Below are 16957 nucleotides of genomic sequence, written 5' to 3' on the forward strand. Positions count from 1 at the left end.
GTATAGAACTTCTTTGAAGAATTACTGATAGAGGCTAACATAATTTTTTTATACAAAATGGCTTCGAGTGATAGTGTCAATGTTATCGAAGTAATTGAACCGAATTACAGTTGTTCTGATCAAGGACCGGATATATCCCTGAATGTTGAAGATTCTGACAATGATGATGACAGTAAGCTTTATTTTTTTGTTATAAAATAACAAATTTTTATCGCACATAACCTTTATGTGTGTCTATTTTTTTAAAGTTAACGATCTCACATACATGCAAGTTTTATTCCGCCGTAGAATATATATCTTATACATATGTTTATACACGTATGTCTAAATATAAGGGTTGTCCTTATTTGTGGATAATTTTTTTTACAATGTTGATGATGTTTTTAATTGATTCTTAATAAATAAATAAATCAAAAAAGTTCTTGCCCAGTTTTAGCTCATAATATTAACCCAGCATCTACAGCAGCATTTATTTTTTCAATTGACATACTTAGATGTTAAGGGTAGGCAGTAGTAAATTTATTTTCAGAAAATTTATTTTAATAATTATTACTTTTTAGAAAAATATTTAAATGAACTATTATAAAGATTGAGCAATAAGAAGTCGTGTGTTCTTCTTTGGATTCTTAGTTTTATTTTATTTCTAGATTTATTTGACACTTAGATAATTAAAAAATTAAAATTTTTGGGAATACATTGAGTACTGTCTGGCCTTAAAATTTGAAATTAGGTCCATGTAAAAACAGCGTTGAATTCCGTGGACAGATTTTAAGTCGTTAAATATGCTCGAGAGATATGATTGAAGAAAAACATTTTAAACAGTGTTCTTTCAAAATAATTTTCAAATTATGAATTGGGTCAGTTTTTAAAACTATCACTTATAACATACAGCTAGACATCTTTTTTTTCTGAAATGTTTCGTTTAATTTTCAGCCCCTGCACACTAAATGTTGGTAAGTTATGAGTTGTAATATAAAAAAAAAAAAGTAGCGGTATAAGTTTTGGAAATTTATAGCGTCTGCTTCATCGAAAATAATGTAGATAATTTCGTTTATTGCACGACTCATGATGCGAAGCATCAGAATGTGATTTATGATCGAAAAATTCTGTTTGCCTCTTTTTCGTTACTGTTTTTATTGTTACACTCTCATTAGTCCACGGAACTTAACTAAGTTGCACGTCATCAAATAGAGAATTTAATAAGGAATAATTCTGTTACTTTTGAAGACTGATTTGATGGATTAAGAACCAAAAAAAACATCAAAATATAAAAACAAATTTCCTGTCAAGCATGTAACTGAAGTTGCGACCGGTCAGCTGAACGCTAATATATGTAGATGTATAGTATACGTAGTCTATTTCGAAGCCTTTTTTTTTTTTTCTTTAAATATTTATTTATTTACTTCTGGATATAAATTCTTTAGAGGTGCATTACACCTGTGCATAGAAACCAGAAAAAATACAAAATACGAAAAAAAATTTTGCATACATTTTACAAATCATAATAATTTTTGCAGAAATGAAAAGCACAAAATTTCAAATGTCATAAAAAAGAACAAATTGCTATTCAATCATATCTAAGGTATAGAATACAACCGTAAGTTACTAACAATTCAGATTTCTAATAAATTGACAAATTTTTCTTCTTAGTACTTTTTTTAGATACATTCAGTGTTTTTAACTCATTTGGTAGTTTATTATAATATTTAATTGCTACATAGTAAGCATTTTTGGTGTTAATAGTCTTCTTCACTTTAGGTAAAATTAACTGCCTATTACGAGTGTTAGGTATTCTTTCAGAGTACAATATTTTACAATCATTGTAATAATATAAAAGAGCATTAACAACAAAAGTATCTTTTATTTTTAAAGGTATTAACGACTCATTTTTTATTTTCATTTTAGTGATTAATTTATTTTGAATTTCTACTAGCGGTTTAACGGAGTTGTCATATACCCCACCCCAAGCAATAATACCATAATTTATAACACTTTCAAACAAGTCATGATAAATAGTTTTTAAGACCTGCGGTTGGATCCAATTACTTAGTTTATAAAATAGGAAAGTAAAATATTTAATTTTTTTCATAAGTTCACTGGCATTTTTATTCTATTTCAAATGAGAATCAAAAAATACTCCTAGGTATTTAATATTATCAACTCATTTTAATTCTTTATCATTAATAAACAGTCGCAAGTCGATTGGTAAACTATCTACATAACTGCCAAAAGTAATAAAAGTGGACTTATCAATATTAAGCGATAGATAGTTATTTTTTAACCAGATATCTAATTTACTTAACCAATTATTTAGACATTGACTAACTTCATTCCAGTTTCTACCATCGCATGTATCATCAGCATATGAGACAACATCATCTTTAGGTAATACATTAAAGATATCATCAATATACAGTATAAATAGGAGCGGACCCAGTATAGTTCCTTGAGGAACTCCGAATTTTACATAGTTATATTCGCTTCTACAATTATTAATTTTAACGTACTGACTCCTATTTGTTGGATAATTTTTTAGTAATTGGTGTGGTCTGCCTCTAATTCCACATCTCCATAATTTATCTAATAAAATCTTATGATTGACAGTATCAAAGGCTTTGGCAAGATCAAGAAAGGCTAGATTGTTGAAAGTTTCTCATCAATATTGTTAAATATAATTTGTGGTAAAAGCAAGAGCATCTTCAGTTCCTCTATTTTTCATAAATCCAAATTGATTTTCAGATATTAAATCATTACTAATACAAAATTCATACAAACGATTGGATATAATTTTTTCGAAAACTTTAGCAAGATTGGAAATAGAAGAAATAGGTCTATAGTTCGTCATTACATGTTTATTACCCGCTTTGAAAATGGGAATAATATCAGCTTTTTTAAGGTAGTAGGCCATATAGCTTTACTAATACATATATTGAAAATGTACTCCAAAGAAGGACTAATATCTTATTTATTGACTTAATTTTTATGTACATTTTTTCTCAATCGATACTTTTTGCATATACAATATTGTTTTCATTTACAATACCATGCCTACTTGGCTAACTTGCATCATATATAGTTAACAGTAATGATATAGTTTAAGAATTTCGAAGCCTCTTAGATAATGCTCAATACATTTTAATCCTCGAAAAAAAAGTAATGACTACCTGGAGTCACTCTCTTTCCACATCATCATCATCATTTAAACCTTTAGCGATTGTTAGAACTGCTAGAAATTCCAGCTGGAAAATTTGAAAAGCTCCTAAAAAATTCTGAGTACACTTGACCCCACAAAAAAAAAAGAATTCAAGCTTGTCTGCAGTCACCCTCAAACCATCATATTATCATCATTTTAATCAATTATATCATCATTTTTTCATATAAAAGTTCCCTAGAACAATATACACATTTATCACGTAAGTTCTTGGATTTTTAAGGAAGGTAAAGTACCCAGTAGTTGAACAGGTTTCAAAGTAAAACGTATTTGACTACTTTTAATATAGAAAGTTGTAATTTGTAACGTAGGTTTTTCTCACGTGGTAGATCTTCACGGCAGCCCATAATTCACTACGTTACACTTCGTCCATCTCAGCCATCTCCCGATCCTCCAGGAACCCCGACAGGTGCCAGCCAACTTTTGTTTCACCGGTATCAGCAACCGGGATACGATAACTTAATTTTTATGTCCCCAGAAGATCAAGAGCAGCCTCGACGGTAACGGAATACCTCGGTGTCGCTCAGTTATGCTGGTTATGGAGAGAGGGTCGTGATTCGGTCTTTCAGAGGAAGTAATTTCCTTATAAAACGAGACTAAACGATATCTAGTTCACTAATCGGTACTCTCAAACTAAACTCAACCTTATTAATCGGAAAACTAAACTAAATCGATAACTAAAATATCGCGGAAGCGGTCCCAAAGGAACACGAAACAAAACAATGGCACCGGCCATTCGTCTACGGTAATAGCAAGCGTGAGGCACGCCAGCTCTGATACGAGAGCTTCACTTAATTCTCAAACACTATGCTCACTCAACGAGAGTTCGCAACTGACCCCTTTACCGTACACATCTAATGCTGCCTAGCAGCGACGGCACGTCCGTCCTCTGCGAGACCTCCACCAGACTCCCTAATAAATCCGATCCCAAGCCGGACTTCCACACAAAACAATCCTTACTCTTTCACTACTCCAGCCAGACTGCCTCTCACCGTACCCCCACTACATTCATACCACCAGCTACATGCGCTCAACTCACTTTCACGCTACTCCCAGACACACATAACTCCACACTTATTCCCACTCACACAACTAGTGTCCCAGACCTACTAGTGATCCCGCTCCCCTGGGAGCCTTGACAGCACTCGCGACTACCCTCGAGCATCCAGCAATCGAGGCCTGTCAACCGCAAGCTACCGCATGAGCTTGCCAAACTCCCGTATTTCGGGGTGACGACATTTCAGTCGCTCCTCTGCGATAATCACCTCGCTCCAAGAGGCTGAACCTGAGTTCAGTCATCGATAACTGACCGGGAGACACGTTACATCGGTCACTTTTCCGCGATACAGCTCGACATCCTCGAGACAACCAACTTACACACACTTATTCACGATAGTCCTCAATACTACGACATTAACGTACTCACACAACATAAACTCACAACATTACTCAAATATACTACTACTGTAACGCTACATAAAACGTAACGTTACAAATTATTAGTTCAAATTAGTGATTTTCATGAAGATATAAACAACTTTGAATTGATTGAAGCCCAAAATGACGCAGATAATTGAATATTTATATTTTGACTACGTTTTTAAGATAGACTATGAAAGAAGTAATAGTTGAACAATCAATTCTGACAAGCCGCAGTAGTTGAACACTCCGGGAGCAGGAGTTGAACTAATAAAATATATGACAAAAGACAAAAGCAAAAATTTTGAGTCAACTTAGTCATTTAAAAAAATATATACTTTTAATTATACTTTTGTGTTACAGTGATGCGCGCGCATTTAAAAATTTCACTCATCATTTTTTCATAACGCGCCTAAAGAAGTATAACTTCAAAAATTGGAAAAAATGTTTTTTTCAGAATTTCTATGAAATTTTTAGTTTGACTAGTTTACGCTTTGAGATTTTTTAAGAGCTCAAAAAATTGCGTTGAATGCCGTAAACCGTGAGAAAATCGGTTGATTCATTCTAAAATTATTGCGGTTTGAAAATTCAAAAAATTGCGTTCTATGAAACTTCTATCAGACTTTTGAGCTCGAAGAGCTTAAAAGCATAGAACAGCTATTTATTTGAGCTCGAAGAGCTCAAAATAATACAAAAACTATATTTTTGAGCTCTAAGAGCTTAAAAAATAAGTGAATTGTTGAGCGCTTAGGTATGGAGGTAGCGGGAAGTTGCAAGGATGGCCTTTAGGGTCAACCGTTTTCCTAATTTTTTTTACTTAAAACGATGATATTCCGTTTTTAGTAGATTTTATAGAAATCTAACTATTGCATTGGTCCTCACGACGGAACTTTTTAAAAATTTTGCTATAGGGTAGAAGTACCGTTTGTGGCCACTGTACCATTTATTGTTTAACCCTTCGTCACTCGCGTCATGAGCAGATCGCCGCCTTACAACTACTCAACCTATAGAGACTCACTATAGTGCGAGCGAGAAACTAAAAAAGACGCGAGTGACGAAGGGTTAAATAAACGATAGAAATGAATTTATATTAATAAACCATTACAAACTCAATTTGTTTTAATATAAATTTTTTAAAACTCAACAAAAATATGGTTTTAATATTATAATTTTTTATAAATTAATTAAAATGTTAACTGGCCAAAAACGGTGCTAAGGTGGCCAAAAACGATACTTCTACCCTATTTCGACTCAGTTCGTCAAGCGGATTCAGAAAATGCATATGGTTCAAAAGTTTATATATGTATGTATTTATATATATATATATATATATATATATATATATATATATATATATATATATATATATATATATATATATATATATATATATATAAGGGTGTGCCAAAATGTAACTCCCGTAGAGAACCTTTTAAAATTGGAATTTTGAGTTCCGCTTTTGACAGGGGCTGTGTTTGGGCATTTCCTAAGATATTTTGGTGTGAGACAATGTATTTGTACCTATCGGATTTCTGTAAATTGCATTTGAAAGCTTATTTAATAAACTTCAATTTGAATACTTATTTATTTCTCCAAATTGAATAGTTTAGGAATAATAGCAATTCAAAAATTTTCAAAAATTGCAAAAATTTTCACTTTTACCGTATTTCCGTGCAATTACAATTAAACGCGATATCTTATCAAAATTCTATAAATGGCATCTGAAAGCTTATTAAATAAGCTTCAATTTGTGTACCTCAATATCAGTCTAGGCCAAAAATTACCTACTTTCTCAGACAGATTTAATGAAATTTTACTTTTGCATTTTTTTTGACGTCATTGTTGTTTAATGTAACAGAAATTTATTTTTTTTTCGTATGCAACCCTAGTAGTATTTTTTTTATTCATTATGAGATCTACTTCCATTTCGGCTGCCGAATGGCTTTTTTTCTGGATTGTTTGGTTTACGGTTTAGTACCTTTTTCATGAAAAAAATTAGGAAAACGGTTGACCCTAAAGGCCATTCCTGTAACTTCCCGCTAATTCCACAATTAAGCGATCAAAATTGCACACACACATACATATAGACACGGTGACACGGTGACATCACCGCGGGAATAGTTAGGGAAGCTTTCTAGGACCTCAAAATGTCGAGATCTGATGAAAAATCGATTTTCGTAAAATGGGATGAAACCAATAACTTCCCAATTTTTTAAAATTTTCAATTATCTTAGTGGGAAGTTGAAAATAAATTTTTACTTGATTCAAACTATCCTTTTTTCCTATGTTTTTGTGAGAAATAAGAATAATCCATTAATATTCTTATTTCTTATTACTAATTTTTACATGGTCATTTTATCATACTCTATTTTTGTACAAACAATTTCTAACATTTTTCATGAATTAATTTTACAGATTTTTAATTTTACAAATAACTTAATAAAATTTTTTTTTTCAGATAAATCTGTAGAAGAAAAAATGGCAATTTTCGATGTAAGTATATTTATTTGTGTATATGAAATGATTCGCGATTATTTGAACGTTTGTAATAAATTGAAAAATATTTCAATCATCATACGTTAATTTATCACTGTGATTGTTAATTATTACTGTACAATTAAAGTTTTATATTGTTCAATCATGATATTTTAATAACATCAGTAACGTTATTGCTTTCATTTTTTCATTCATTTACATCGTGTAATAAACTTATCAAGTTTCCAGAATCTTCGAGAATTGCATGAATCAGGAAAAAAATGCCAAAATGGAAAGATTTGACAATCATTAATTCATATTTTATCTTGTACATGACAGAATTAAATGAACCGTTCTTCATGAGAAATTTCAAATTTTTTTTTTTAATTATAAAATAAAATATAAATGAAGCTATAAAGGATATACTGGAAGTATAAAAACATTTTCAATCATACCATTTCAATAACTTGTTTGTTCTTATTTTAATTACAAGTTTGGGAAAGGGGAAGAAGAAAGAATTAAGGAAAAAGGAGGACCACTCAGTGGGAATTTTTTAGTATAATCGAAAAAATAATTCGGACAGCCCAGATTGAGAATTGAAACTGGATCTTATGGTTACGCGCTGAGAGCTCTGCTAATTAAGTTATTTGAGTGGTCCATAACTACCCTTCAGTCACCCAATAGATTTATGATTTATTCAGGGCACTTAGCTGCCCAATGACCAATTTTTCCGCATATGAAGCATGGTTTGCTGCCTTTTGACTTAAATTTTCTCTGTTGCGGTTTTCTTCCATACCGATTGCCTGCATACAACACGTTGTTATCCTTTGCCGATTCTTCAGATTTCCTACTTCGATTTTCATCGAGTATTTTTCCAATTAGCGTCTCAGTGGTCGGCAATTCGTCGTTTGATCGAATTGCGCATCGAAAGTTCTCGAAGCTTGGTGTTAGGCTCTTCAAAATTAGCACCACGAGCATATTACGTGGAATTTCGATGTCCATACCTTCTAACTGCTCGACGGCGTTCGTAAAGCTGTTCAGTCGTTCCCGAAAATCATCCTCCTCGTCGATTTTGAAAGATATTACCTCTGTCAGCCACTCAATTTTTCTCACTGGTCTCTTCGACGCGTGAATTGACTGCAGTTTTTCCCATATCTCTCTCGACGTATTGCACTTTGTGATCGTCTTCAGTTCGGTGTTGCCAATCGACAAAATAATGTCCGCTTTGGCCTTCTCGTCGCTATTTTTCCACTTCGCAATTTCTCTCTCCGTGGCGTTGCTTCCAATCGGATACGGTATTTCGCCGCTTATAGAACCCCATCGGTCATGTTTCACCAGCATGGACTTCATCCTCAGTTGCCAGACATCATAATTATGTTTGTCTAGTAACTCGATACGTGACGCTCCGTCCGCCATGTTTGGTTAGCTATTTTACGACCACGTGTTCACGAAATTTTTACGACGATTTTTATTTCACAATTTTCACTTCTTTATTATTTTTATATCACTCACTTACTACTCGCCTCTGGGCCCATAACCTGTGGGAGTTAGGCAAGGATCGAGTTGATATAAATTATAAGAAGAGCAGATTTAATATAAAACGACGGATGAATTTATTCAGTGACTTATTATAACGATAGAAAGGAATGCTATGACTTTACTCGACTCAAGTAATGACTCAAGTATACCAAATTACGGTGCAACTGCATGCGCAGTAGATCGACGCGACGGCGCATGTGTGTGTAGTGCACGTGTGAATATTAGTATATTACTCTAGCTCCAACAGTTTTAATAGAGAGATTTCAACTGCGTCGTCGCAAAAAAATCACAAAAATATGCCTTTTTTTTTATACGAATTAGCTTTACCCCCCCCCCCCCTTAATTCAAGTGTAACAAAAATGTTTTTTGAGGTATAATATTTGATGCAGTCACAACGTTTGTTGTAAAAAATGCATCAAAGATATATCGACTTCAATTGAAAGTATGAAATCATAAATTTCCGTGTTAAATATTTTTTTATATAACTATGAGAGCGTCCATAAACTATGTGGTCATATTTTAGCCCTTCTCAGACCCCTCTCACCCCTCGTAACTTTTCTCGTGACTCCCCTCACCCCCCCCTCCCCGCCCCGATGGAACGTGGTTTTTTTACACAATATTTGCACGGAAAAAAAAATATTGTTAAAATGACTATCCAACGTATCCTCAAATGACGTATCCTTAAAATAACGATCCGGTTTTCTAATTTAAGGATTCATTTGTTTTACTAAACCGTACAGAGAATAGCTCTTGTAAATATATGTAGTTTCGTCAAAACAGGCAACTGTTTTGTCAACGTGAGGATCTGTATAGTTGAATCAACTTAATGTAAGGCCTAAAATAATGATACGGATCGTCAATTTGATGATCCGCTGTATAGCTGAATTGGCTTTACAGCGTATCTCTAAAAAAATGACTATACAGTGCTTAGTCAGTATAACGATACGTATCCTGATTCTAACGATATTTTTCTCTCCATGTGCTTTCTACTTTGCATTAATTAAAAAAAAGTTTATTTTGAAGGAATAATAATAATTTTTGCTTAATATATTAGGCTATCTAGCCACGTCTAAGTCACCCAAGTTAATGCAATATAAAAAATTGCGTTAATATATAAAATTTTCCGAAAATTAAAAATAAATAAATGCATTGATAAAATAATTTATTAATATTTTATACAACTTTATTAAGCCGTTTTGATAATATAAATCATTTATTAAATACAATTAATTAACTTTTAGTGAATAGTTGTTAACTATTTCTAGAGATCATTTAGCTGTTAATAAATGTACTTATCTCAAAAAAATGAATTTATTAACAGTTCATTCTTTTTGCAAACATTTTATTCATAATTCCTTAGAAAAAATTAGCATCCGTATTTCAAATAAAATTATTAAACAGTTATAAATTTATTTCACAAAATAGTTGTCATTTGAAAAAAACTACGTAGCTTTGCTTTTACCTCCCCCCCCCCGTTACGTAGCTCAGCGTAGTATTTAAACTTATCCCTCCCCCCTCTCGACAAGGCTGCGTGGTTTATGGACGCTCCCTATTTAGTCGAGTATAACCTCACACAAGAAAGAAAAAATCGTAGAAAATAGTTATAAAGTAGTAGATAATATAAAAAATAGTATTGTTCATACTTACAACAATCATTTAATCATATTTTCTTTCATATCATACTATAACTCTCATAAATTTCAATTAAAATGATAAAAGAAACTCCACAAGTTCACAAGTGCACAAGTCCACAAGTGCACGAGTCCACTAGTGCACTTGTGGAGGCGACGCGACAATATTAGAAGAGCGATTTTACAGCAATAGCAATTAATAAATTAAAATTTCCAATATTAATGTCTACACTGTTGTAGCGTAACGTAAATAATAACAAAATAAGACTTTATTTTTTAATTTACGCATGCCAAAATGGCGGCACCTTCGAAAAGCGCGTTTCTAATACTGTTGCGTCGCCTCCACAAGTGCACAAGTTCACTAGTGAACTCGTGCACTAATTAACTTGTTGGCGAAAGGAGCGCCACTTTTTCGTAAGTTGACTGTGAGCCAACCAGGCTTCCGTACTTTTCAGAAGTTTCACTTCTACCGTGTGTGACTTGCACACACACACATTTTTTTTTTTTAATTATTTTTAAAACTTACCCCAGCTGCTTTTTCACCATCGATCATTTTTTCAGCGAACTTTGCGTCTTTAAATGAAGTCAGAATTTGGGGTCCATTTAAAATTTCTTTTTTTAACTTCTTGAAACATACTTGATTAGAAAAAAAAAATTTGTTCGCTTGCATAACTGCATTTTTTGGCAGTTTTTTAGAATTTACTCAAAATTTTGGGGATGAATGGGCCAAACCGACTGAAAATTCGGTTTCAGTGCATTGAAACACAACCTTTAGTAAGTCTTTAGTAGGTCTAATCAAATTTACAAATTACTTCTTTTTTGAGTGCCGATGTGATTATTAACTGCGTAAAATTTACAAAATTAAAATAGAAAGTTAATCTTCGCATTCAGACATCTAAATCAAATTAAGTTGTAAAATCTGGAAAACGGTTGACCCTGCAAGCCATCCTGGGATTTTCATGCTGTGTACTAGTTCAAAGCATTCGAGAAATTATATTTTCCGAAGTTTTGAACTCTTCGAGCTCAAAAACACAACTTTTCTACTTTTTCGAGCTCTTCGAGCTTGAATATCTGATGGTTGTTCAAAACATATTTTGTTCAGGCACTTCCGGCCAAATGCGGAAATTTCAGCGGAAATGCTCAAACAAAGCTCCTGTTAAAAATTCTATGAAAATCAAATAAATTATCTCAACCAAATCAGCTCTAAGAGCTCAAAAGTATAGAACAGCAATCTCTTTGAATTCAGAGAGCTCAAAATAACACAAAAATGATATTTTGAGTTCGAAGAGGTTGGAGTCTATACCCGACTAGAAATTTTAATGTAAGACCTATTGGGCCCGCGTTGGGTTTCCTAATAGGGACCCCACATGGGGATGTCATGCAAAGTCCTATGCGGCCCTCATTGGGCAATCCTTTTTAGGTCCCAAGGGGGAAATCCCTATCAGAATCCAATCTAAATTTTGAAAGAAAAAATATTATGATTTTCGAAAACATTAAAAATAATTTAGGATCAGATACTCATATTATATTAGACCCCATTAGTAAATTTAATTTGAATTGAAATGAAATCGTTGATCGAAAAAATCCTTGTCGTGTATTGGGCTCGAACTTGCGTCCTCTGGGTCCTCAGTCCTTGACGTTTCCGCTGGTCCAAGCGGGAGTCCTGATGAGGAAAGTTCCTATCTCGTATACATGAACTTTACCGGTTGACTAAGACATTATTCATGTTATGCTCAAGCTTTAAGAAATCGTTTTTTTTTTTTTTTTTTATTTATTCACTTTACTGACGTGGAAATACAATTTTTGTATAAATTAAATGAAAAATTTAAAAATAAAAAAAAAAAATTTACCGAAAAATGTAAAAAAATTGAAAAAATAAAATTCCTTATAACTGTTCGATTTAATTTAGAATCCCCCTTATACTAACACAAAAAATTTTTTTTGAAAATTAAAATTTTTTTGAAATGCAAGTTATTTTTTAAAATTTTATTGTATGGATAAAAATTTAATTATGAAAAAGTTTAATTTTTTTTACAATATAAATTATTTTGCAAATGTGAATCCTCAAAAATTGAATTTTTACATACTGACAATAAAAATTATCTTCAATTAAAAGTTTTTTTTATACTAAGAAGTAAAAATTCTGAGTATGAATCTTGTTTCAGCAACATCAAAATGTATTTCAGTCTAAGAACTCACACAGAAAGGAAAATTCCTTTACCGGAGAACAAAATTCTTGGTTTAAGAAAATTTTCGGATGCCTGAAGGAAGACCGAAGTTGTGTTGGCCAAAGTAAAAATTTTTCTTGAAATTTTATTCTTGGTGGAAGTAGTTTTTTCTTAATTCAACTTATCATAAATACTTGATACAATAAATTTTTATATTTGATCAAGATTTTTAGATATTTTAGGGAAGCAGCGTCACCTACTTCAGCTGAGAAACAAATTTTCTCTTAAATTTCTTAAAATCTGTTCTTAGCTGACATCTACATGGCTAAAATAATATTCCTACTAAATTTTAAGTCTCTACGCCTTATATTTCCAGAGATATCATGATGAGTGATTATATACGTGGAAATCTCATATATATATATATATATATATATATATATATATATATATATATATATATATATATATATATATATATATATATATATATATATGGGGTATTCCATGCCAAATCGACCACTTTTGAACTCGACCCCTTTAAATTTTGCTGAAACATTTCCATTCTTTTCTACCCTTTGAAAAACACTTTTGAGAATTTTTTCAAATTTTTTTGGCCAACCCAAAAAGTTATGAATTTTTCAAAAACGGCTTTTTATTTTCAAATAGCCATAACTTTTTAGGCATCGACTTTTGGGTACCTTTTTTTTTAAAATTTTTGTTTTTAAATGAACTTTTGAAAAAATATATCAGAAAATTAAATATCATCAATTCTTCAAAATAATCGGCTTTTTTGACCAAAACCGTTATTTTTGAAGTTCGACAGTTTTTTTTTTTTTCTCAAAACTTCAATTAATATGACAACTTTTCCCGTCCATCTCGGAGTGGCTCGGATTTTTAATTTTTTATTCAATTGAAAAAAAATTGTCAAATTTTGAAAATGGAAAAAATTTTTTTTCTAAGTTATTTCTATAATAAAATTAATGTAATTTATATGTTTTGTGGTATAATATAATTAATTTATAAGCTTATAAAACGATAGTAAATACTAAGCTTATTAATTAATATTGTTAATTTTAATGATTTTACAAAAACAATATAATAATTTAATCATTAATGTTCTCTGGCGTTTCAATATTTTACAAATTCTATGTTCATTAGAGTTTGAGAATTTTTACATACAAACAACCATTTTTGTCGGGGATTACACAATGTAGTTGTTGAGTTCCTACAATTGGTTTCGTTTTTGTAAATCTGTCATTCAAGTCGTTCAATGCTGTATTATAGTCTTCTTCTGGAGAAAACTTGACTATGATATTTGGCAAGTTATCCGGATCAGAAGTCCATTCGTAAAGTCCTATAGGTGTTGTTATTTGTTTATCTACCGCAAGCTGGAGACTTGCTCTTGCTGCAAGTCGTTTGAGGATACCACCAATTCCATCACACGGACCTTGCCATGGGCAGTTGCAAAAAAATGCCATTCAGCAGGAATATCAAAATCATCTTCATGGTAGTACAAATTAACAAAATTTTTAAAGTTTTTAAACTGTTGAGGAGCCCCATCAGAAAAGTAATAAATCTTGTTACAGCGTTCAGGAAGACTTTTCACATAATCAGTTATTATTTTGATGAAAACATGAACAGCAACAGCATCGTGATTATTACAGTCTGAAATAATCACTAAACTTCTGTGTTCAAGTTTGTCATTTACTTTATAATAAATAACTACCGGAAAACTGTCGCCTGATCATTATTCCAGTGAAAACCAGATGCTGCATTTTGTACTACGAACGCATAATTCTCTGCAAAATCACAAATAATGACATATTCATTTGGTTTTAGTGTTTCCTTTAATGTTTTTAAAAACTTAGCTTGTTCTTTTGCAATGAATGAGTGAGGTAGAAGAACTTTCAATTCACTACAAAGGTTTTCAATAAATTCTTCTGTAGGCTGTATAAAAGTTTCTAAACTGCACCTTGGTTTTGATACCCAACGCTTGTACGTGACATTCTCGATTTCCTGATTCTCAAAACATGTCAGTAAAATGTTACTCAACTCATCTACCCCTGGACACTTGTTACATCCACCCAAATAACATTTTTCTGTTGGAGTCTCACATATTATCATGTCCAAGCAATCATTATAGTGTTTCAACGACTTTTCTGTATTCCTCGTTAAAGAATGAACATTTGCACCTGAAATAAAAGTGATTGAGTAAACTGAAAATCTAGGCACGTATGATTATTGATTGTTTTGATGGATAGTACATACACAGATAGTATGCGTTCCACTTGCTCCTGCTAACACACAATGTTTCGGCCGTAACGAAGCAAATTTCGAAAATCCAACTTTCTCTGCAGGGTTTATTTCACGGAAACATTGGTAAAGTTCTTTTAAATTAGACAGAACAAGCCGTTTTTGGACGTGTACCCGATTACCATCATCATTTCGAACTGAAACAAAGTCTTTCATGCCGGGCATCAAAGCACTATACTAATCATCGTTGTAAAAATTCGCAATTTTCAATAATATTTGATCAGTAATTGTCGTCCCTATAAAAAAAATGTTAAGTGAATCAATCTTCAGATGTATTAGAGCCATTGATTTTACGCTATACCTACCTAATTTTGTTTCAGGTGTTGAAAGTATACCTTTTTCTTCAACCAACTTTTTTGCTACTCTTGATAAATGTCTTGATGTATTCATAGTTTTACAAATACGTCTTTCACCCCATTTTTCAGGTAACAAGGTTAAGATTTGTATCTTTAAAGACTTTTCTGTTTCTTTATCATTGAATTTATCGTGCAGCTTTTCAATTAATGAACGAAAATTTTCACCATCGTCATCAATTGATCCTTCGTCAGCAGTTGAGAGCAAAATTTTTTTCAAGCTGTCAGACGTCTGATTTATTTATTACTCAAAAATTGATAATCATTCAATTTTTGAAGGAATTGGCGATTGATTTAATAGTCGCAATGCATCGTTTATACTGGGTAATTGAGTTGCAGCACTAACTTGGGATGCCGAGCTTGATTGTGAATCTTTGGGTTCACTATTAAACGACAAGGAACCTTAAAAAAAACAATGAATCGTATAGCTGCTAAAAATGCATTCAAGTAATGTATAAATAATTTAAAAAAAACTTACGGAATGATGAGGACAACGGGAGATCTGTGGCAGTTATGTTACTATCACTGTCAGCACCATCACTGTTCTCATTGTTATCACTAGAATCATCTTCATGATCACTTGCATCAACGGTAGTATCATTACTAGTATTTGTTTGTTCCTTTACCAATTTTAAAGCTTTGTTTCGACACGAACTGCATAATAAATAATTATCACTTAATCCCAACGTGACTTTCATGATGTCAGTCGCTGGACGTAAACTTTTTTTTTTAAAATGTGATTCTAAATCAAATGGATTACAACAACGATCGAAAAATATTTTTGATGCCATTATGTCTCGATGAAATTATTCCAATCACTGTAGATGAGTAGAAGTAAGATAATTATCTTTTCAAACAAGGTCAAATCAACTATAACAATAATTCTCTTCTTTAAAAAATGGAATGACAAAAATCTCTCACTACATCACACAAAAGGTTAACAGGTTATGTTTGGATATGAGCGTGACAGCCTTACTTATGAATCGAAACATACTAGCGTATAGTTTTTTAGTATACTGACTATAGATAAGTCCATAATTGTCATACCCTAGATTATCGATATTACTGATATGTTCAAATTTGAATCTTAGTATTTACTATCGTTTTATAAGCTTATAAATTAAGGATATTATACCACAAAACATTTAAATTACATTTATTTTATTATAGAAATAACTTAGAAAAAAAAATTTTTTTCCATTTTTCAAAATTTGACAATTTTTTTTCAATTGAATAAAAAAAATTAAAAAAAAATCCGAGCCACTCCGAGATGGACGGGAAAAGTTGTCATATTAATTGAAGTTTTTTTTGAGAAAAAAAAAAAAAAAAAAAACTGTCGAACTTCCAAAAAATAACGGTTTTGGTCAAAAAAAGCCGATTATTTTGAAGAATTGATGATATTTAATTTTCTGATATATTTTTTCAAAAAGTTCATTTAAAAACAAAAATTTAAAAAAAAAAAAAGGTCCCCAAAAGTAGATGCCTAAAAAAGTTATGGCTATTTGAAAATAAAAAAACCGTTTTTTTGAAAAATTCATAACTTTTTTTGGGTTGGCCAAAAAAATTTGAAAAAATTCTCAAAAGTGTTTTTCAAAGGGTAGAAAAGAATGGAAATGTTTCAGCAAAATTTAAAGGGGTCGAGTTCAAAAGTGGTCGATTTGGCATGGAATACCCCATATATATATTAGGGTGTTTCAAAAAACAAAAAAAAATAACACGAGAAAACTTTTTTTTTATTTTTGAATTTTAATTACTTTGGAATGGCTTGTTTACGCAGTATCCCAGAGGAAGGTCTCATAGGAATTTTCACGCTCTACAAAAAACGTCTGAAGGTCAAAGTTCCTC

At 31.8% G+C, this 16957-nt stretch overlaps 1 protein-coding gene across 10 annotated transcripts in view; it reads left to right on the forward strand.

Annotated features, from left to right (window-relative positions):
• Nucleotides 1-6: 6 nt before the first annotated feature.
• LOC123273081 (phosphatidylinositol 4-phosphate 5-kinase type-1 alpha) overlaps nt 7-16957 on the forward strand; it is a 242380-nt gene continuing 225429 nt past the window's right edge. For all 10 annotated transcript variants that reach the window (XM_044740262.1, XM_044740264.1, XM_044740266.1 and 7 more), the window contains exons 1-2: nt 7-172; nt 7089-7123. In XM_044740262.1, the coding sequence (XP_044596197.1) occupies nt 58-172; nt 7089-7123 (150 nt within the window). In that variant the 5' untranslated portion in view covers nt 7-57. The remainder of the gene's footprint in view (nt 173-7088; nt 7124-16957) is intronic.

This window comes from Cotesia glomerata, linkage group LG10 (genome assembly GCF_020080835.1).
Source record: "Cotesia glomerata isolate CgM1 linkage group LG10, MPM_Cglom_v2.3, whole genome shotgun sequence".
Taxonomy (NCBI): domain Eukaryota; kingdom Metazoa; phylum Arthropoda; class Insecta; order Hymenoptera; family Braconidae; genus Cotesia; species Cotesia glomerata.